Source organism: Protopterus annectens, chromosome 1.part0, assembly GCF_019279795.1.
Source record: "Protopterus annectens isolate FY-2018-M chromosome 1.part0, PAN1.0, whole genome shotgun sequence".
Lineage (NCBI taxonomy): Eukaryota > Metazoa > Chordata > Ceratodontiformes > Protopteridae > Protopterus > Protopterus annectens.
In genome coordinates, this window is record NC_056725.1 from 466,512,563 (window position 1) to 466,537,051 (window position 24,489).

Genomic DNA, 24,489 nt, shown 5'->3' on the forward strand with positions numbered 1-24,489 from the left:
CCTTGCTTGTTTATGTACCACATAACTGTGGTGTTCTGTCTTTAGTAGTAGTTGTCCTGGATGCAACATGTCCTTGAAAGCTATAAGGGCATTTTGTACAGCTAGCATCTCTTTTTGATTTATGTGAAGATGCCTTTGTTCTGCGGACCACTTGCCCTGAATACATTTTCCTGCCATGTGTGCTCCCCAGGCATAATCCGATGCATCTGTTGTCAGTGTTTGCCTGACTGTGAGGTGAGTGAAAGGCTGTCCCTTGTTGAGGTGACAAGCTTGAGCCCACCAACGAAACTCCTGTTGAAGGCAAGGTATTAGTGGTATAAAACTGTTTCCAAACTTTGGCGGTGTTGCGATCATACATCCTCATATGCAGTCTGGCATATGGAATTAGTAGTATGCAAGATGCCATGAAGCCCAAGGCCTGCAGAATTTTTCTTGCAGGGAGTTGGGTCTTTGTTGTCAACAATTGAAAGTATTGTCTCAGTTGTCCTTGCTTGTCTGGCGTGAGAAAAGCCATCTGGGCCGCTGTGTTCAAGCTGACACCCAGGAATATCATCTCTTGTGAGGGCACTAGTTTTGATTTCTTTTCGTTTACTGTGTACCCCAGGCAACTTAACTTTTTTATAAACGCCAGATGCTGTAGAAGAATGTCCTTGCTCTCTGCTTGAATCAGGCAGTCATCCAGGTATGGGTAAATTTGAATTCCTTTCTGTCTGCAAAATGCAATTATTGGTGCCAGGTACTTTGTGAAGACCCTGGGCGCAATATATAATCCAAAGGGCAGTGCAGAAAATTGATAGTGCATTGGACCAGCTACGAACCTGAGGTATCTTCTGCAGTTTTGTCTGATAGGGAAATGCAGGTATGCCTCCTTGAGGTCTAAAGTCACGAGCCAAGCTTGCTTGCTTGCCCAGCATGGGAAGAAGCTACTGTAATGTCAGCATTTTGAATTTCGGAACATCCAGGTAAGTGTTTAGTGAAGAAAGATCCAGAATGGGCCTCCAGGCTTTGTCTTTTCTGGGAACCAGAAAGAGTAGAGTAAAATCCTTTCCCTTGTTCCTGTGGTGGTACCTTTTGAATAGCTCCCATGTTCATGAGTGCCATAATTTGTTTTTGGGCCTCTGCCCATTGATGTAGTGTCAGATTTGGCATTCCTTTTAATCTTGGCAGAGTGTGAAAGTGGAATCTGTAACCTTTTGAAATATTGAGAACCCATTTGTCTTGGATGATCATATGCCAATTGTGATAAAAAAGTGCCAGTTTTCCTCCCAAAGGGGATGCCAAGAGTGAGTTGTTTGGCAGCTGGAGTGGGAAGTCATTGGGGCTGTTTTTTATATGGTTGGTGCCTGTCTTTCCCTTCTTTCCGGCCTGATGCACCCCATTGTCAAGGCCTGTAAGGACCTTGTGGTTGGCCTCTACCTCTTGGCCGTTTGTATCTGCCCCCTTGAGGTCTGTCATTAACTGGAAAGGACCAATTCTTTGTTGGCCAGTTTCTAATAAATAGAGGAGGCTGAACCTGTAAGAAATCCTTCACTGTTTGCATAGATTTTGCCTTAACCTCCATTTTCTTTAATACCTCTTCTGCCTTAACTCCAAATAAAACATCCTGCTGTAAAGGTGCATCCAGTAATTTAGCTTTAACATGATCTGGTAACGCATGTCCTTTTAGCCATGCATGTCTTCTAATGACAGAGCATGTAACTGCTGCTCTGCACGAGGCCTCTAAAGAATCAAAACCACATTGCAAAGTATGCTTTCCCACTTGTTCAGCGGCATGCAATAAATCCTGCATTTCTTTAAAATTAGGAGGATCTGTATCTGGAAGCATTTTTTGTTTCAACTGAGACATCAAAAATTGCTGAAATTTTAGCATGTGAAACTGGCAATTTAAGGCTTTCATTGATAAAGTTGCAGACGTATATACTTTCTTTCCCCATCTGTCTAGTGCTCTGGAATCTCTGTCAGAGGGAAAGTACAGTTTTGTACCTACCATAAATGTAGATGTCCGATAGATATGCAACTGCAGTCATAACATATGGGTTGTCCTGCCTCAGGCAGCCCTCGGTCGGCCGGATTCCAAAGTCTGGGTCCGGCGTTGGCTGGTGTCGCCTCCTCTCCGTCAGAACGGCTGGAGTATAAAGGCATCGGCCGACACCATCTTCTTCAGTGTTTCTTGCCCCAGATGCCAGGTGCCCTCCTAGGAAGGCTAAATTTGGTGAATGGATAAAGAATTCCAGACATGCACAGCAGTAAAACAGATACACCATAGAGATACCCCCAGCTAATAGGAATAGGGGTAGTGGACCCATAAAGAAGGTTGCAGAGGGGTAGGAGGGTGGGAGAATCCGACTGCAGTTGCATATCTATCGGACATCTACATTTATGGTAGGTACAAAACTGTACTATGTCCTTCAAGAATGCAACTGCAGTCATAACATATGGGTTGAATACCATAGCCAAGCTAGGGGTGGTTGGAACTAAAAGTGATGGTGTAGCTAAAATGCCCTGCAGGACTGCCGAAGCAAAGCCTGCTCGGGATCTGGAGAATAAAGGCAGGTTGTAGTGCTTGGTAAATGTATGCACGGAGCTCCATGTAGCAGCCTCTAGAATGTCCTTTGTAGCCAACTCCTCTTAGGAAAGCTGTGGATGTGGCTATAGCTCTGGTGGAGTGTGGCCTAATATTGGCTGGCACACCTTTTCCATGAAAGGAATAGCAGAATCTGATGCAATGTCCGATCCATTTGGAAATTGTTTGTTTGAAGATTGCTTTTCCTTGTACTCCAGCAGCATAGGCTACAAACAGTTGGTCAGACTTTCTGGTGGCCTTAGTTCTGTCCAAGTAGTAGCGTAGTTGCCTGTGTATGTCCAAAGTATGCAGCAGTGCTTCCCCCCTGTTTTGAGGATTGGGGAAGAAAGTAGGCAGGTGAATGGCTTGATTTAGAGACACCCTGGAAATTACTTTTGGCATGAATGAAGGATTGGTTCTTAGAGAGACTCTGTCCTGATGAAAAATGAGAAAAGGAGGTACTGCCATGAGTGCCTGTATTTCCGAGACTCTTCTTGCTGATGTGATTGCCAATAGGAAAGCCGTTTTCCATGAGAGAAATTGCATTTCTGAAGTTGCTGCTGGTTCAAAGGGAGGAAGAGTTAATTTTTCCAAGACGAAGTTGAGGTCCCATGCAGGTACTGGCGGTTTCCTGGGAGGTTTGATATTCTTTACCCCCCTTAGGAACTGTCTTAGCAAAGGATGTGAAAACACAGGTGGATCACAATTGTATTTTGCTGAGATTGCTGAGGCATGAATCTTTATGGAAGAATATGAGAGACCAGTATGAGACATTTCTGCCAAGTATTCCAATATCTGAGGTATACTCAATACTGTTGTATCCTGACCCCTGTTAGCATTCCAGATGATGAATCTCTTCCACTTGGCTGAATAGGTTTTCTGGTGGAAGGTCTGCATGCTTCCAGTAAGATCTCTTGAACTTTTTTGGAAAGAGAGATATCGGAAGGAGTTATGGTAACCTCCAGGCTGTCAGATGCAATGTTTTCAGGTTTTGATGAACCGTCCTGTAATTGTGTTGTGTTAGAAGCAGAGGCCATAGGGGCAGAGGCCACGGTTTGGTCCGAGTTATGCTCAACAGCAATGGGTACCAGTGCTGCCTTGGCCAGTCTGGAGCTATCAAAATGCTTGTTGGTTGTTCTGCTTTGATCTTCAGTATCACCTTGGTCAGCAGTGGTAGAGGAGGGAATGCATAAATTGTTAGGGACTTCCAGCTGAAGGAGAGAGCATCCGTTTTCCAGGCTAGAGGATGGTGGGTCCTTGTACAGAACTTTTCCAGGTGATGATTCATGTGAGAAGCAAAGAGATCTATGTCCGGTCTTCCCCATGTCCTTGTTATTTGTGAGAAAATGTGAGGATGCAGCATCCATTCGTGTGGATCCAAGAAATTTCTGCTCAGCTTGTCCGCCAGTACATTGTCCTTGCCTGGCACAAACTGGGATTGCAAATGTATCTTCAGACTTAGGGATTTTTCCCAGAGAATCATTGTTAGTCTGCACAGGGGATAAGAATGAGTGCCTCCCTGCTTGTTTATATACCACATAACAGTGGTGTTGTCTGTCCTTATTAGCAAATGTCCTTGTTGAAGTGATTTTTCGAAAGTCTCGATTGCATGTATCACTGCCAACATCTCTTTCTGGTTTATGTGCAGATGCCTTTCCCTTGGTGTCCATTGACCTTGAATGCATCTGCCCTCCAAGTGCGCCCCCCATCCATGGTCTGAGGCGTCTGTTGTAATCATTTGACCTGCTTGAGGTTTGTTTAAAGACATGCCTTTGTTTAACTGACTTGCTTGAGCCCACCACAAAAATTCTCTTTGCAGACATGGAATGAGTGGGATTATGTCCTCTAGGCTTTGGCTGTGTTGGGACCATAAGCTTTTTAAGTACCATTGCAGCTTTCTCATATGAAGTCTTGCCAAAGGTATCAGAAGAATGCAAGATGCCATGAACCCCAGGGCATGCAGGATTTTCCTTGCAGTCAGCTGGGAGAGCTTTGCTAGGCCTTTGAAGTACTCTGGTAACTGCTGCTGTTTTTCCTCTGTGAGATAAGCCATCTGTGTTTTTGTGCCCAGTTTGGCTCCTAGGAAAATAATCTGTTGGGATGGCAGAAGTCTTGATTTCTGAATGTTGACTGTGTATCCCAAGGCCTGTAGTAATTGAATGACATAGTCCAAGTTTGCTATCATGGTTTGCTTGTTGTCTGCTTGTATGAGGCAGTCGTCCAGGTAGGGGTATATTTGAATCCCCTGGAGTCTGCAGTGTGCCACTACTGATGCCAGGCATTTCGTGAACACTCTGGGCGCAGTAGATAAGCCAAACGGCAATGCTGAGAATTGATAATGCTCTGTCCCTGCAAGAAATCGGAGGTATCTTCTGCAGCTTTGTCTGATTGGGACATGCAGGTATGCCTCCTTGAGGTCCAGAGTGACCAGCCAAGACCCCTTGCCCAGCATGGGAAGGAGTTGCTGCAACGTCAGCATTTTGAACTTTGGCACAATGAGATAAGTATTTAGAGTAGACAAGTCCAGTATAGGTCTCCATTTGTTTTCCTTTCTTGGAACAAGGAACAGTTTTGAATAAAACCCCTGGCCTTGTTCCTGTGGAGGGACCTTTTCTTTTGCTTTTATATTTAACAGCTTTGAAACTTGAATGAGTGCCTCTGCCCTTTGATGAAGTGGCAGGTTTGGCATGCCTTGTCTTATTGGTAAAGTATGGAAGTGGAATCTGTAACCTTTTGTCTATTAAATCCAGAATCCAGTTGTCCTTGGTTAAGATATACCAGTTTTTTGAGAATAAGGATAATTTTCCGCCCAAAGGTGCTTCTCTTTGAGCCTTTGTAGACGGTATGAAAGTCAAGTCATTGTGGTTGTCCTTGTGGTGCAGCTGGACTGCCTGCGCCACTTCTTTGATTTGGTGGTTGCCATTGGCGGCCCCTGTAGGAGCCTCGGTATTGCTCTCTACCTCGGGCACGCCTGTTGTTTCCCCTTTGAAACTTGTCAGTGTCTGGAAAGGACCAATTCTTTGAAGGCCAATTCCTGCTGAATCTGGGTGGCTGAACCTGGAGGAAATCTTAGTCTTGTCTGTACCGACTTACCTTTTTCCTCAATGGACTTCAACACATCTTGTGCATTAGCACCAAAAAGCTTCTGTTTTTCCAGAGGTGCATCAAGTAACTTTACTTTAACATGGTCTGGCAGTGGCTGTTCTTTTAACCAAGCATGTCTACGTATAACAGCCCCAGTCATAGCTGCCCTACATGAAGCCTCCAATGCATCATAACCACACTGAAGAAAATGATTGCTAACCTGCTGAGTGTTGTGTACTAGATCCTGCAATGCCTTTCTATCAATAGGCTCAGGAGAGGCTAGCTTTTTCTGTAAATCATCCAGTAAAAAATCCTGGTACTGAAACATATGAAAAAGGCAGTTAAGTGACCTCATGGCCAGGGTGGTAGAGGTATAAACTTTTTTACCCCATCTCTCCAGGGACCTAGCTTCCCTATCCGCTGGCAGTGGATTCTTGGCTGTGGAAGTAGCCACTCCCTTGGGGCTCTGTGAAATAGTTTCTAGATCCACAGAATGGGCCTTAAAGAGATGTTTGTGGGTGTCAGGGACCCTATAATATCTGTCTGGCTTGACAGGAGCAGGAGGGAGAGAATCAGGGTTAGCACTGGAGTCGGAGAAAACATCATCCAGGACATCCATAACTGGAGGGATAGCTAAAGGTCTGTGCTGGGGTAGCTTGAGGAAGGTACGTAGCCTTTTCCTGGAATCAGAGAATTCCTGACCCTGCCATTTAAAATGCTCCCTCAGAGTGTAGGACTTCACCGAACGAAAAATCCTCTGGAGGAGAGGCAGAGGGAATTGATTCCTCAGCATCAGAGTCCTCATAGGCCTGGAAGGATTCTTCTTGGGTATCTGAATGCTCAGAATCCCCAGAGGCTTCATCTGAAGAGAGGTTGTCGGCCTGCTCAGTTCTGGGCCTTTTCTCTGCAGGCGGCTGAGAACCTCTGTCTGGATGAGGCTGAGACCCCCGATAAGAGAAATAAGATCTGCAGCAAGAGACATGATCTGTTTATCAGAAGAAGGGGCCTGGGCAGTAGGTTTAGGATGGGCCTTGGCCTGGCTGGCGGCCTTAGCACGTGCAAAGGCCTTGATGGACATGGATACAGGAGGCCTAGCTGCCCCATGTGCAGGAGTAACCTTGTCCACAGGAATGGTGTCGGGTAGATCCAGAACTTCGGTTCTGGAGGAAAGTCAACAACCGGCACCGGTGTAGACTCCAAGACCGAAGGACGAGTTAACGCTGTGTCGTCGGCCTGGAGCGGTTGAATTACCGCTTCCGAAGGGACCGAAGCACTCGCGGAGGGTTTAGGAGGAGTATTGGTGGAGGACGCGGGCCGAGGATGTCGGTCCCGGTCCTTTCGTTTTTTGGAAGATTGAGTAGTCGGTTGTTCCGACGGCATGATATAAGCGAAAGATTCGCCGAAAAAGTCTTCGGCAAATTCTGCCCGGCGCCTGAGAGTGTGCTTATTAAAGCAAGCACAGGCCGAGACATCGTGGTCTGGGCCCAGGCAAGGGAGGCAATAAGAATGGAAGTCCTTATGAGGTATTTGTTTACCACAAGACAAACAATTATTAACTTTCTCAATTTGTTCTGACATCGGCTGAGGCAAGAAAAAATGTTCCCCAACGGGGTACTTAGCTTTTAGATGACTTCGGTACTGAAAACACAGGAGATGACCGACCGGCACTTGCGAACTGCTTCTGCTTCCGGCACCGCGCGGCAAGAAAGACTGAAGAAGATGGCGTCGGCCAAAGCCTTTATACTCCAGCCGTTCTGACGTCGGAGAGGAGGCGACACCAGCCGACGCCGGACCCAGACTTTGGAATCCAGCCGACCGAGGGCTGCCTGAGGCAGGACAACCCATATGTTATGACTGCAGTTGCATTCTTGAAGGACATCTGGGTTCTTTGCTGATGAAGCCTTAACCCCTTTGGATCCCTGAGAAATAGTTTCAGGATCAGCAACAAGGCTTTTATACAGAAATTTGCATGAGTCAGGGACTCTCTAATATCTGTCCGGCTTAGGTGGAGCTGGAGGTAAGGAATCAAGATTTAAGCTGGATTCAGTGTACACATCATCCACAATATCTAGCACTGGCGGAATAGCCAGGGGTCTGTGTTGAGGTAATAATAGGAAGTCTCTGAGCTTTTTCTTGGATTCTGAATAATCCTGGCCTTCCCAATGGAAATGCTCTCTCATGGTATGTAAGGTTTCCCCAAAAGGAGTAGTCCTCAGGCAGAGAGGCTGATGGAATAGATTCCTCAGCATCAGAATCCTCATAAGGGGGTAAAGAGTATCCCAGGTCTGAGGATGAATATGAGGAAATGGACTCCTGGTCGGATGAATCACAATCTGCATCCTGTCTAGGCCTTTTATCAGGCGGGGGATGGGAACTCCTGATCAGAGTGATTAGGTCTTCGGCCATTTTGAGCATTTGTTTCTTAGGCATGGAGGCCTGCCCTGGAGAATGCTGTACTTGTTTCTTAGTTTTTAAAGGAGGCTTTGACTTAGAAGAGGGTTTAATGCTTAGCTGAGTAGGTCTGAAGACACCCTCTGAAGCTGCGGGTAGCTCAGGTACTCCGGATACCTCTGCAGGATCGGTTTCGGTCTGCTGAAAAGCTAGTGCGTCCGAAGGCCCAGCCATCTCCACGTGGGGGGTCGGGGGCGGCCTGTGGTTCTACAGAAGCGGTCGTCAGGGGCTGCGAAAGCACCTCACTGAAAACCCGAGAACTGGTGACTGGCCTAGAAGAGGCTTAGTCTGTTTTGGGCCTCGGATGCCTGTCCTTGTCTCTGCGCTTTTTATGAATACCGGTCGTCGGAAGTTCCGACGGCATGGTATAATTAAATTTTCTGACAAAGTAATGTCGGGCAAAATCAAACCAACGTTTAATAATGCGCTTATTAAACCTAGCACAAAACAGACAACCAGTAACGTCGTGGTCTGGGCCTAGGCATGGGATGCAATAAGAATGGAAATCCTTATGAGGTATTTGCTTCACACAAGAAATACAGTTAACTTTTACTGACATCGGTCTGAGGCAAGAAAAAGTTTCCCCGACGGGGTACTTAGCTTTGTAGAAGATTTTGGTTCTGGATTTGGAATGAAAATCTCAGGTGTAGGCCGACCGGCACTTGCGAACTGCTTTTGCTTCGGGCACCGTGTGCCAAGAAAGACTGAAGAAAATGGCGTCGGCTGCATCTTGTATACCCCCTGTCGCACTGACTTCATGGAGGAGGCGACAGCAACCGATGCCGGACCAAGACTTTGGAACTCAGGCCGGCTGGGGAACCACCTGACGGCAGGATAACCCAAGTGTAATGACTGCAGCAGTGTCACACGATGAACATCTTAGTATTTCGGCGTCTGATGCTGTCACTCCAGGACTGACAGCAGGTCGTCAGGGGTATAAAAACAGACAGTCAACGCCATTACGTCAGTTTTTTTTGCCCAAATGTCAGGAACCCCCAAATAGGGAGCAAAGTTATGGTGGGGGAAAACACCACCAGTAAAAAGTAAATACCAATACCCCTAAAAACGGGGGGGGGGGGTAGTAAAAGGCATAGAGAGTTTAGAGAGAGAGAGAAAACCAGGGGGCTTGAAGGAAGGAAACCAAGGCTGTAACAGTGAATACACTCAAACATCTACATTTAAGGCAAGTGTACACAACTGTAATATGTTTATGTTTCACTGTTGCAGTCATCACACTTGGGTTGATTCCTAAAGCTGAAGAAGGGTGGAGGCAGTCAAGAAGAGTTCGGGCTGGCTAGAATGCCTTGCAGGACTGCTGTTGCAAAACCTGCCCTGGATTTGGAAAAAATAGGCAGGTGGTAATGCTTGGTGAAAGCGTGCACAGAACTCTAGGTAACAGCTTCCAGGATGTCCCTGGTAGGGACTACCCTGAGGAATGCTGTTGAGGTAGAAGTTGCCCTAGTGGAATGTGTTCTGACCCCCTGAGGGGTTGGTTTTCCATGGTGCTTGTAGCACAAACGGATGCAATGTGCTAGCCATCTGGAAACGGTTTGCTTTGAAATGGCCTTGCCCTCTGCCCCTGTTGCAAAGCTGACTAGTAACTGGTCAGATTTTCTGAAGGGCTTAGTCCTATCAAGGTAGAATCTGAGCTGTCTGTACACATCCAAGGAGTGCAGGATCCCCTTCCCCTTTATTTTGAGGATAAGGGAAGAAGGTAGGCAAATGGATAGATTGGTTGAGAGCCACACTGGACACCAGTTTAGGCATAAAGGGTGGGTTAGTCCTGAGGAAAACCCTGTCAGCATGTAAAATAATGAAGGATTCCACAGACATAAGTGCTTGCAGCTCAGACACTCTTCTAGCTCAAGTGATGGCCAGAAGCAAGGCTGTTTTCCAAGAGAGGAATTTTAACTCTGCTGACGCTGCAGGTTCAAAGGCGGGTAGTGTGAGCTTTTCCAGTACAAAGTTAAGGTCCCAAGCAGGGGTGGGTGCTCTCCTTGGTGGCCTTAAGTTGTTTGCCCCTCTCAGGAACTGTTTGATAAGAGGGAGAGAGAGAAGAGAGGTGGCTCAGTGTTGTAATGAGCCGAAATGGCAGAGGCATGGATCTTAATGGAGGAGAAGGATAGGCCTCTGTGGAGTAGATCTGCTAGGTAATCCAGGATTAGAGGCAGGGAGGGCAGAGTTGTGTTCTCTCCTTTAGACTGAATCAAGGAGCAGCACCTTTTCCACTTGTCAGCATAGGATTTCCTTGCCCTGGGGCTTCCGCGTTCAAGGATGACATCCAGTACCTGCTTGCTTAGCCTGGTTACTGGGGGAGAATTCAAGGAATAAGCCAGGCTGCAAGATTTAGGGTTTGCAGTTGCGAATGCAAGATCTGTCTCCCCTGCTGAGAGAGCAGGGTTGGGTTCTGGGTGTAGGTGCCAGAGTGGCACCGGTGACAGGCTTCACAGGAGTGGGTACCAGTGTTGGCGTGACCAGTCCGGGGCAATGAGAATTTTCCTTGGTATGTCCTGTCGTATCTTGAGCAATACTCTTGAGAGGAGGGGCAGAGGGGGAAGGCATAGATTGAGAGATTTACTCACTGGAAGGATAGGGCATCCACTCTCCAGGCCATGCTGTGAAGTGTCCTGGTGCAGAATCTTCTGAGCTGGGATTGCATGGGGAGGCAAAGAGATCCACCTCTGGTGTCCCCCATTTCTGAATCAGAAGGTTGAAGGTGCGTGGCCTCTAGTTGCCACTCGTGTGGGTCTAGGAGATTTCTGCTTAAATCGTCTGCCAGTGAGTTTTGTTTGCCTGGCAAGAATTGAGCTTGCAGATGTACCTGCATGTCCAAGGCAGTGTTCCACAGGGCCATGGCTAGCCTGCAGAGTGGGTTCCCCCTACTTGTTGATGTACCACATAACTGTGATGTTGTCTGTTTTTATTAGCAGGCGTCCTGGTAACAGTAGGGATCTGAAAGCTGTCAGAGTGTGCTGCACAGCTAGCATCTCTTTCTGGTTGATGTGCAGATGCATTTGACTTGGGCTCCAGTGGCCCTGAATGCACTTGCCATCCATGTGTGCCACCCAGGCATAGTCCGATGCGTCTGTGGTTAGGGTCTGGGTGGCATGAAGTTGGGTAAAGGGCAGTCCCTTGTGGTTGCATGCTGCTGCCCACCAAAGAAACTCTGTCCCTGGACAGGGTATTATGGGAATGACAGTTTTAAGGTCCTGAGAATGTTGGCAACAAAGACTTTTAAGAACCATTGAAGTTTCCTCATATGCAGTCTGGTATATGGAATTAGTAGGATGCATGAGGCCATGAACACTAGGGCATGCAGGATTTTCCTTGCAGATAGCTGGGTTCTGGTGGCCATTTGAGCAAAACAGCCTGTTAGATAGGCTTGTTCTTCTGGAGTGAGGAATGCCATCTGGAATGCTGTGTCCAAGCTTGCTCACAGGAATACAATCTTTTGACTAGGGACTAGTTTTGATTTCTTTTCGTTGATGGTGTACCCCAGGGAGGTTAGTAGGTTTGTTTAGAAATGTCAGGTGCTGCAACAGCATCTCCTGCCTGCCTGAATCATGGATTAGTCCAAGTATGGGTAAATTTGAATATTTTGCTGTCTGCAGTAAGCAATGGCTGGAGCCAAGCATTTTGTGTATACTCTGGGAGCAGTGGATAAGCCAAAGGTAAGTGCAGAGATCTGATAATGCAGAGATCCTGCACTGAAGCGTAGATATTTTCTGCATGACTCCTTTATAGGGATGTGCAGATAGGCTTCTTTTAGGTCTAGGGTGACTAACCAGGCATCTTTGGCTGGCATAGGTAGAAGCTGCCGCAGGGTGAGCATTTTGAATTTTGGTACCACCAGGAAGGTGCTGAGAATTGAAAGATCTATGATTGGGTGCCAAGTGCCCTCTTTACTGGGTACCAGGAAAAGTCTGGAATAGAATCCTTGACCTATCTGTTCTGTAGGAACCGGTTGAATTGCCTTTAGACAGAGCAGGGATTGGACTTGGTCTTGAGCTTCTGCCCACTGGTTTAGAGGGAGGTCTGGGAACCCTTTTGGGGTTGGCAGTGAATGAAAGTAAAATTTGTACCCCTGGGATACAATGTTGAGGACCCATCTGTCTTTGGTGTTGGGAATCCAGTTTTTTTCATCAAGGGCAAGTTTTCCTCCTAGGGGCACAAGCAGTTGAGCAAAGGAAGGGGGTGGAGTTGAGAAGTCATTGGGAATTCTTGCCGTAAGGGGATCGCTTTAGAGGTGGAGGCACTCCATTGCTTACATCTCTGCACACCCTGAGACTGTAATCTGGGGGGGGGGGGGTCAGTTTCCCCTAGGTCTAGTTTGAGATGGCCTTGAGGGGGTTGGAAAGGACCATTGTTTCGAGGGGTAATGCCTACTGAATCTAGGAGACTGTACTTGCAATAATTCTTTGACTGTCTGCATAGATTTAGCTTTATTCCATCTTTTTAAGAACCTCTTCTGCTTTGGTGCCAAACAGATTGTCCTTGTTCAAAGGTGTGTTTAGTAACTTGGATTTGACATGATCTGGCAAGGTCAGCTCTTTAAGCCAAGCATGCCTTCTCAGTGCAGAACCAGTGACTGCTGCCCTGCAAGATGCTTCTAGGCATCAAAGCCACACTGCAATGTATGCTTGCTGACTTGGCTTGCAGAATGCATAAGCTCTTGCAATTCTTTATTTTCTGCAGTCTGTAAAGGTAGCTATTTTTTGCTTAACAAGTTCCATAATATGTTATTGGTACTTCAGCATGTGAAACTGACAATTCAAAGCCCTAATGGCAAGAGCTGTAGAGCTATATACTTTCTTACCCCATATGTACAAAGCTCTGGAATCCCTGTCCGAAGGGGTGAGATTCTTAGCTGTAGTTGCCTTGATAGCTTTAGGCCCCTGGGAAATTATCTCTGAGTCAGCAAAAGGACTTTTGAAAAGAAATTTGAGAGTCAGGTACTCTGTAGTACCTGTCTGATTTCCTAGGGGCAGGGGGTAAAGTATCAGGAGTAAGACTGGATTCCATAAAGACATCAACAACTTCCAGGGACTGGTGGTATTACTAAAGGCCTGTGTTGTGGCAAGTCTAGAAATTCTCCGTGTCTCTTTTTGGACTGACGATAGTCTTGGTATTCCCAGTGGAAATGCTCTCAAAGTATGTAAAGTTTCACCAAAAGAGAAATCCTCTGGAGGAGAGGCAGAGGGAATGGATTCCTCTGCATCAGAATCCTCATAAGCAGATAAGGGCATGTCCTCATAATCAGAAACCTCAGAGTCATCGGACTCTTGGTCTGTTGAAGCTGCTGGGGACTGGTCCCTTTTTCTCTTAGCAGGGGAACCTAATCAGCATAACAAGGTTTTCTGCCATTCTAAGCATTTTATTTTGTGGCAAGGGAGCAGGTGCATGCACTTTGGTCGTCAGCGGCTCCGGACCCATCCAAGGTAGAGACATCCGCCGGTTCCATAGTCGAAGAGTCTCGCTGCGTACCGGACTCCGAACAGGTTGGAGGCCTGCGAATCCACTGATGGGCATCAGAGGCTACGAAAGTGCCTCACTGAGTACCGGTGAACTGGCGGACTAGCAACAATAAGGGCCCAATGACGAAGGCACAAAACTGACAGCAAGATACGTCGTGTTCTGGGGCCTAGACAGGTGACGCAGTAAGAATGAAAATCTCGGTGTGGTATTTGCTTTCTACAGGCAAGACAACTATTAACTTTTCTGACATTGGTTAGAGCAAGAAAAAAGGATCCCAACAGGGTACTTAGCTTTAGAAGACGATGATTCAATTCGTAAATGAAAACTCGGGTAGCGGCCGACCGGCACTTGCAAACTGCTTCAGGCTCCTCGGCAAGAAAGACTCATGCAATGGTGTCAGCTGCCTGTTTTTATACCCCTGATGACCTAAAGTCAGTCCTGGAGTGACAGCATCCAACACAGAAATACTAAGTCTCTGGTATTCGGGCCGACTGAGGACTACCTGCAGGCAGATAACCCAAGTGTGATGACTGCAACAGTGAAACACGAAGAACTTCACCAGCACTAGTGAACTTTTAAATGTGACCCAATAGTTTAACCAACAAATTTCAAGCAGCAAAAGTCAGTGCCTACAAAGATGTCAGAAAACATGTTTTGTGCTGTTACAAAGAAACACAAGGGGACTACCACTCATCTGTGCAAAAGGCTGAGCTGCGCTAAGTATGATGCTAATAAAGAGAGAGAGAATCCAATGTGGTGAAAGGTGGGTAAGGGCAGTGTTTTAGGACTTTGTATAAAAGTAACTTTTTAAAAGTTGCATCTTAACAGGTGGACCAAGCTTATTTGTAAGAAACAAAAATGGTACTTCTTTGTAAAGTTGCTTGCTATGAGAAATATCATTAAGATTAGGCAGTTATAGCTACTGTCAAATAAGAGCCTCATTTTCTATCCCTATTTTACTGCAAGTATAACTCCTACAACAAAGAGAATTTCCCGGTGCCCATCATGACTGCTAGCAGTTTACCAATTACCTGCTGTGTGCATAAAAATAAACTTGCATTGCTGCCAAATAAGGTTCCCACTACAAAAGGCAGCACTTCAGCTGTGGTTTATTTTAAACCTCTAGACTACCGCCCATTAGGAAAGCTTACGCAGTATTTATGAAGTCAGTCTGACCAGACTGGTCTTAAACAGTGATGAGTAACCTGCTAATAGACATTTTTTTATGTTCTGCCTTCCATGACTCATCTCAAATGACAAATAAAATACACACACACACTACAGTGTTTCCAAATCAACTACATAAACTTTACATTTCTATTAAAAGTAGCCAAACAGAAGACCTCAGTAGCTATACAAACTTCATTCTTTAATTAATCTAAACAATCACTGAAAAACCTTCACAAGTATAAAGGTGTTCCTGCATGTACTGCAATGCGACAAAACAGGGTTAATCTTGTCAAAGACTACAGATAATTGTTTTCGCGAGAACAACTAGCTGTCCTTAGTCACCTTCTTTAAGTGAAGATGTAAAGCTACTAAAAATACCAGTGTAGTTTCTAATGAAAGCTCTGCGACACAACCACCACCATCTACATTTAATGAACTACAGTATATCTAGCAGTGCTGTCAACTGCCTACATCTGCAAATTCAAGTCAGTAGCAGAAAAGAGGTCCATGTGCAGCCGACATCATTTTATGTTTCCTCACAAACCAAGGTTATCTTTGTGACAACACTCCATCAACCCTCTAGCATACATGCTGTGTGATAGTTATCTTGCCAGTTAGAGCGTTTCACAACATCAGTAAATGTAAATCAAACCGAAATTATCTCTTTTCAAACCTAACATTTTTAATCTTAAGTAAGAAGCAGCATTAACTAACCCAGAAGCAAAATGAAGAAGGCCCCCCTAAAACATTTTAGGGTCACTTACCTCAACAACACACTTTGGGCACCGCCATACTGTTCTGGGAATTTCAGGGAGAGGTGGAAGGAGACAATATATACGATAACTATCATTGCAAACAAAACACGCCAACAGTTTGTCATCATCATCACTTCGGGCGCATATTCGGCATACGAAGAACTCTGCCTGAAAAAAATAACAAATATTTTAAGCAAACAGCTAGTACTTACGTGGATGTAATACTTAGCAAATGTTAAAGAGGTGGGACTTAGCTTTAAATGATGTAGGACAGCCGAAAACATGGTATCCAACCAAAAGAAACTAATAGGCAGCAAATGTCATTATCACTCTGGTTGCCACCTGATGTACAAGGCAGCTTAGCTTCATCACTGTACAGCGGTGTTTGTGATTAACCTAATATTCTTAACACAAGTGTATAGCAAAAATACACTGCACTTTAGAATAAGAGGATAGAAGTTGTTAGATCAGAAAACTTCCATGACTCCTCTCAAACAAAAAAATTTTTTTTTTATGCTCAACTCCTGAGAGACTTGCTTGGCTACAAACATATGCATTAGAAGCTGAAGTTAAGTGAAACTTGCAGTAGTATATTTTAGTCTTCTGTTAAGTACAAACTTGCAGTTTTAAAAATATTGTATTTTCATTTTTTCTGTTTCCTAATTGTGTTTCTGAACAGTGTGCTGTGTGTGTCTCTCTGCAGTTAGTTCCCCACCTTCGCTCCCTGTTCCTGTGTTGGTGGCTCTGGGATTGCTTGCCCTCCTGTTAAGTCTGTATTAGAACAGTTCTCCTGGGTCCATCTCATTTGCTCACTTAGAGTACAGTGAGATCATATTCGGAGTCTAGTGCTCACTCTACTTAATACAGAGAGAAGATTTGAAAAGGCCAGCCCACTTAGGTTCTTGCTTCCTCTCTCCTTGCACTAAAAAAAAAAAAAAAAAAAATAAATAAAAAACAATTTGAGCTTTATTCATCTGCTTTTACTGTATTTGTGTTTCCTCCTACTTTATTTTGCTTTTCTTTAAAGTATTCAATTTTAATTATTTTGCTGCATTTATTGCTGCTTGGTAGTAGCCTGATTAAATTGCAACTGTTATTCTAAGTCTTTTGTTTCAAGCACTTGGGCTTCATACAGGCCGTTTCACATTAAGGTGGTTTGTGGTCTGCACTGTTGTGGCAGGACAGGTAGCTTACATCCTTCTAAGCTTGGAATTGCTGATTGAAGGCCCAGTGTCTGCTATTCTAAAAGTGTATTAGTTCTGGCACTTGGGCTTCAGGCCAGTTATAAGAGGATAGAAGTTGTTACATTAAGAAGGTCTGTGGTCTGCACTCTTGTGGGAGGAGAGGATGGATTCTGCCCTTCTGAGCTGGGAATTTCTCGTCACAGGCTTATTGTGCCTGCTTATTTGAACTGTTTCTTTCTGAAATTGGTGTGCCTTGTTGCTGTAGCACAGACCAGATTCAGGCCTGCTGAATCTAGCTTTGTTTGTATAACTTGAGCACTGGATCCACGCCATCTTTTTTTGGAGAAGGTTCCTCTGCACCCTAGTAGCAGGAGTGTGCAGGCAGAACTTGTCTGATTGAAGACTGCTGGAACAAGGCTCAGTTTTGAGCTTTTTTCTGGTTAATTGGGTAACTTGTTTAAATCAGTTTGCTCATTTTCTATTGTTTTATATATATATATATATATATATATATATATATATATATATATATATTGCACTTTATTCATCTGCTTTTACTGCATCTACTTTATTACTAGGGGCATTGACTACAACTCTGATCTGCGATATATAACAAGTATCCTTTTCTGTGCATTTAAAGTGTTTTTTTTTGAGTGTACCTGCTTTATTTTCTGGGGAAAAAAAATATATATATCTATATATATATATAGATATATATATATAGAGAGATAGATATATATATATAATATATAGATATACAGATATAGATATATATATATATAATATAGATATATATATATATATACACAGATATATAGATATATAGATATAAATATAAATATAGATATAAATATATATATATATATATATATATATAAATATATATATATATATATATATATATATATATGTATATATATATATATATATATATATATATATATATATATATATATATATATATATATATGTATATAAATATATATATATATGTATATAAATATATATATATATATATGTATATAAATATATATATATATATATATATAAATATATATATATATATATATATATGTATATAAATATATATATATATATATATATATATATATATGTATATAAATATATATATATATATATATATATATGTATATAAATATATATATATATATATATATGTATATAAATATATATATATATATAAATATATATATATATATATGTATATAAATATATATATGTATATATATATATATATATATATATATATATATATGTATATAAATATATATATATATATATATAAATATATACATATATATATATATATATATAAATATATATATATATATATGTATATATATATATATATATATATATGTATATATATATATATATATATATATATATATATATATATATATATATATATATATATATATATATATATATATAAATATATATATATATATATATATATATATATATATATATATAAATATATATATATATGTAAATATATATATATATGTAAATATATATATATATATATATATATATATATATATATATATATACCTTAACTTGGATAGAAGGAAGTTTCTCTGTTCACCTGAGAGAGAGAGAGAGAGAGAGGGGAGCTTTGAGCAGCCTATCTGTCCCTGGAGGAGTGATTTCAGCCCAGAAATTAGAAGTTTATTGGCCATTTTGGGCTAATTTCTCTTTCTTTCATTTCCCTGCTATAAATACCATATTACCACCGGTTTTGCATGCCGGGCAGCGCTGGTTAGCTACAGGTAAATCTATTCCCGGCTCCACAAATTCTCCTCTCCAACTTTTTCCCTTGGAACTAGACAAACTTTCAACGTAAGCACTCAAGCCATTCATTTCTCAGCCCGGCACTTGCTCAAAACTTATAGCAAGCACTAATACACCCTAGCACTAGACCCACCTGTACTGTACAGAAGGACAATGCTCTCTATTCGACCTTACCTACCATCCAGTAAAACAGTTCACTGTACCTATCTAAGCATGTCCAAAGGGAAGTTTCAGGTGTACTCTCCAGTCCAACTCGTGAATCTGGGCATTTTGAGGCAATGTTACAACTGCCTCATGTACACAGACAACCCCCTCCTCCTACCACCAAACACTAATACATGCGAGAGATGCAATCATACAGCCAGACCGGAGGCTAAGCTCTCTCAACCCAAGACTGGATCAGACAGTCAAGAGGAGAAGGGAAATACTCGCATCCCACCACCAGTCTCACACAGACCCATTAAACCAGCACCGGCAAAAAACACACAAATACATGAAAACATACTCGGAGGCTCTAAATAAAAATCTGCAAAACCAACAGAGACCTCAAAGCAAACATCCAAACAACCTCCACCCCCCCAACACAAACCATTAAACACATACTTCACAAAACCAGTGTGCCATGCAATCACAGCCCTTAAGGCAAAATAACACCCAACATACTAGTAATAGGTGGCTTTATAGTCAGGCACACTGACGTTCCACTCACTACGCTGAATAAGGAGAAGGTTACTGTAAGCTGCCTGTCTGGTGCCAGGATCTGCCACATAACACAAGCACTCAGGTCACTCCAGAACAAATACAAATATGACTGTCATTGTCCATGTTGGTGTGAATGACCTGAGCCGTACCTCCCTGGACTACATGAAGAGAGACATGGAAGAGCTTTCTGATCACGTAGCCCAGACAGGTATGACCCTGACCCTAAGTAGCATCCTGTCCTCACCAAGAATTATACCATGGTATAAAGAAAAAAATTCTTGATTTCAACAATTGGCTAAGTTTCTGGTATCATTCCAAGGGGATCCAGTGTCTGTCTGCCTGGAATGACATGCTCGACAAGCCACGCTCCTTCGCTAGAGATAGCTTGCAATTGTCACCCTTAGGCTTTCGAATACTGGCCAAGGCTCTTGTCACCTCCATAGTGCCTATTTTAGGCAAGGCTCAAAAGACAAACACACTGCCATAAATAGCACAAGTAAAAAAACTGAGGGTAATGCTACTCAATGTCAGAAGTCTAAACCTCAAAATACACGCACTTGAGGCACTCCTCAGTATGGAGAAAATTGATATATGTGCAGTAACAGAAACCTGGTTTAAGGCTCCAGAGAGCACCCCAGCACTACCTGGCTACGACTCATACCATACATTTCACCCACAGAACCCAAACCGAAATTCAAAAGGCAGGGGCGTATCCATATTCATCAAGGATACCCACACCTCCAGGTTAGTGGCACAGCACGATGCTTCAGAGATCATCCATGTGCAACTAACAATGGGCAAAACTGCAATTCAAATTGTAGCTTGCTACAGATCACCCACCATGTCCCAGGACCCCCATTCCGCGTTTCTGGAAATGCTGGGAAATAAAGGTCCTACCAAACACCCAAACATTAACTGGGAGAACTACACAAGTACTACCTCCCTTGCCCAACATTTCCTAGAATTTATAAACTCAAACGCCATTCACCAACACGGTTCCACACCAGAGGTCAACCCCTCACTGATTAGATCTGACCATAAACAAATCACTTCGGATATCTACATTCCGCCTCCACCCCCAGACAAGAAAACCACCATGAAAAACCTTTCAAAAGCAAACTTTACATTACTCAAGACTGAGGTGGAAAGTTTCAAAGCCCCCATGCTGAAGGATAACGCTGTCCAAGCTGCAAATTCCTTTACTAATGCTTTCTATGGGCACCTACAAGAATGCATGGATTGTGCCGTCCCAAGCAAACCCAAGACTCACTCCTCCAAGACAAGGAAACCAGTCTGGTGGACTCCTGCCATAAAACAAGCTATACATTAAACGGAGGAAACTAGTACAGAAAAGAGTAAAATCCCAAGAAGGGAAGACATCTCTGATCAGTATCAGCAAGAAACTGCGATCCCTCATTAAATCATCCAAGGCGAGCTTTGAAAGAAAAATTGCCAAGGACTCAAAAGATAACCACAAGGCATTCTTTAGCTATGTCAAGAATCTCAGTGGCAATGCTCAGATCTGCTCAGAGTTAGTGCAGAATGGCACAAAATATACTGAACCGACCGATATCGCCAACATCCTGGCAGACAGGTTCAGCGCAAACTTCACCCCCCCCTCTCACCCCCAAAAGGGCCCATAACCATACCAGAAGAATATAGAGTCCCTGAAATCACAGACACTCAGGTTAAAACAGCCCTCTCCAAAGCCAAAAACACAGCATCAATGGGACCGGATGGTGTCCCAGGCTGCATCCTACACGAGCTCAAAGACTAACCTAACCCCTCACCTAAACACACTGTTCAAACTCAGCCTCTCCACAGGCTACGTACCCATAGAGTGGCGCACAGCAACGGTTATTCCGCTCCACAAAGGTGGAGCCACAACAGACCACGGGAACTATCGCCTTATAAGCCTGACTAGCTTGGTCTGCAGGGCTATGGAGTGCATCATCATGGAACTCATTAACAGAGACATTGGGAACCTCCAAACACTGGACCCTACCCAGTTCAGCTTTGTTAAGGGCAGATCATGCCTTCTAAACCTGGTGGACTTCTTTGAGACAGTTACCAAGGCTATAGACAAGGGGAAAGGTGGTACACACACAGCCTACCTAGACCTCGCTAAGGCATTCTACACTATTCCCCATTCTGGTATTACAGACAAGCTCATCAGCCTGAACATAAATCCCTACGTCACAAGATGGGTTGCCAACTGGCTCATGGACAGAACCCACATGGTGAGAGTTGTGGGAGCTAGGTCCGACTCTAAACTGGTTACAAGTGGCATTCCACAGGGCTCAGTTCTAGGACCCCTTCTGTTCGGCATATACTTCTCAGAGGTACAGGCATGCACAGGAGGACTATGGCTGACAAAGTTCGGAGACGACTGCAAACTAGGGGCTATAACTGACTCTCCGGGCTGAGATAAACATCCTCCAAAAGGGTGTCTGAAACGGATACCTGGTGTCAAAATTATGACCATAACCTAAATGCCAAAAAGTGCATAGTCATCCCCTTTGAAAAAAACAAAGTATCTACAAACTACCACATAGATGGTAGTCCCCTAAATATGGAAGGCGTAATAAGGGATCTGGGGACCCAAGTAGATAGTAATCTCACCTTTGATGATCACATTGCCAAAGTGGTTAGAAAATCCTTCTATGTGGCCCACCTAATCACAAAAGGGTTCTCATCCAGATCAAAAGAGGTCATTGTGCCCCTCTACTCATCAGACCCATCAGAGAGTACAACGCCCAATTAGGGATGTACCTTAACAAGACACCTGCAACAGCTGGAAAGACCACAGAAGTACTTCACCAAGGGGATCACTGGCCTCAAACAGATGCCCTATGCAGCTCGACTGAAGAAACTCCAGCTGTACTCGGTTGCATACCGCCTACTCAGAGGTGATCGCTGCCTGACATACAAGCCCATGTCTAACCCAGAATTGATGGACATGCTCCACCTAAAGAAAACCTTATCACCTCAAGCCTCACGCTCTAGGGATCTAAACCTCACCACAACAATAACCAGGATGTGCTGGAGGGATAGATTCCTGTCCCAGAGATTTCCCATGCTTTGGAACAAGATCCCAATCTACATTAGGCAGAGCTCCTTGCTAACGTTCTTCAAAAGAAACCTTGATGAGTGGATGGGAAACAAAGTTTACCCCAGGAACCACTTCAGTGGCTCTGCTGGATAGAGGCAATGGGAACCAATCTAAGGGGGCGGAAAAAAGCAGAGACATTCTGGCTAGGCTTATAAATGCCTTCGGGCAGATAGCCTAGTACCTACCTATGAACCTATACACATACACACATTTTATTTATATATATAAATATATATATAAATATATATAAATATATATAAATATATATATATATAAATATATATATATATAAATATATATATATATATATAAATATATATATATATAAATATATATATATATATATAAATATATATATATAAATATATATATATAAATTTATATATAAATATAAATAGAAATATATATATATATATATATAAATATAAATATAAATATATATATATATATATATATATATATATATATATATATATATAAATATATACTTTCCAGATTCTAAGTATTTTTTTCTGCATTTTTTTTAAGCCTTTCGATTGCTATTTCTGCCTGTTTTATTCTGCTATTACCTGTTTTTACTGTTTTAATAGCTTGAATTGTTTATTGAACTTGCTTGTTTAAGTTTTGCTTAAAAGTTAAACAACAGGCTAATACACTCAAGTGTACTAGCTTTTGATAGCATTCAGTCGAAAAACACAGCATTTATTGTATTTTCTGCCTATCTGAAAAAAACTTGAAAAAAAAACAAAAAAAAATACTCTTGTTTTCCATACTTTCCTAATAGTTTGTTCCAGTGATCAGATTTTGCTGATCCCTGGGCTTTGTCTTGGTTCCTGTTTTCTCCATTTTCCTTGTTTGGTCAAGGGGTAGTTTCTTTACTCACAAGTGGGAGTAGGGAGTACTGAGCTGCCTGTTTGTCCTCAGAGGAGTGGTTTAAGGCAGTAACTTGTAGTTTATTGGCCATTTTGGGTCATTTCCTGTCTTTTCCAGCCCCTGCTATAAAGCAGCTTTAGCGCATTAGCCTTGATTTAGCCCGATTTAGCGCGGAGTTGCTACCGTTGCACACTAGGGCAGCGCCAGTTAAGCAGGTTTAAACTATTCGGGCTACCTAAAGTCCACTCTTCAAATTTTCCCTTAAAACTACCTTCCTCGAACTATACTACAGATCTAATCAGCATATCCTATAACTAAAAAGATCATCTCTACTTGACTCCAAGTAGACAATTCTCTATCTGTTAAACCTAGCACTTGCTCCTACAGTACTTATTACCTTGATACGGCACTCTTATAGATAGCACCCCAAAAAGGCAAACCCCCATTTTCTCGGTCACCCACGTCCCCCGGAATCTCTTTTAAAGTTTTTTGTCTAGTCCTTCTAGCATGTCGAGGATCAGTTGCTAGTGTCCTCTCCTGCTCAGCTGGTGAACCTGGGAATATTGAGGCAATGTTACAACCCTCTCCTCCTCCCACAAAACACAAATACATGCGAGAGATGCAACTATACGGCCAAACTGGAGGCTGAGCTCTCTCAACATAGGACTGGCAAGACCAGTCCGGAGGAAAAAGGTTACCACACACACAATATAGACCCAGTCTCACATAGTACCATCTCAACCTCAAATCATAAACATAAACACACAAAGACATACTCGGAGGCTCTGATCAAAAATCTACCAAAACAGCAGAGGCCACCAAAGCAGACACCCAAACAACCACCACCTCAGAACACAACACCTGCAACACATAGACCTCACAGTCAGAGTGTCAAACAGTCACAGCCCTTAAGGCCAAACACAATGCCAGACACACTAGTCAATGGTGACTCCATAGTCAGACACACTGACGTCCCGCTCACCAGACTGAGTAAGGAGAAGGTCACAGTAAGCTGCCTGTCGGGCGCTAGAATCCGCCACATAACGCATGCACTCAGGTCTCTCAACAGCAGGTACAAATACGACTCAGTCATTGTCCACGCTGGTGTAAACGACCTGAGACGTACCTCCTTGGACTACATGAAAAGAGACATTGAGGAGCTCTCTGATTATGTAGCCCAGGCAGGTTTGACCCTGACCCTGAGCAGTATCCTAGACTTCACCAAGAATGATGCCACAATACAGAGATAAGATGATCAGCTTTAACAATTGGCTTAAACTCTGGTGTCATTCAAAGGGGATC

At 43.2% G+C, this 24,489-nt stretch overlaps 1 protein-coding gene across 2 annotated transcripts in view; it reads right to left on the reverse strand.

The window, feature by feature from the left end:
- Positions 1–24,489, reverse strand: part of KDM5C (lysine demethylase 5C) — a gene marked incomplete at its 5' end in the record, with an annotated part of 2,556,543 nt that overhangs the window by 2,164,072 nt on the left and 367,982 nt on the right. For both annotated transcript variants that reach the window (XM_044060510.1, XM_044060501.1), the window contains 1 exon segment: positions 15,508–15,666. In XM_044060510.1, the coding sequence (XP_043916445.1) occupies positions 15,508–15,666 (159 nt within the window).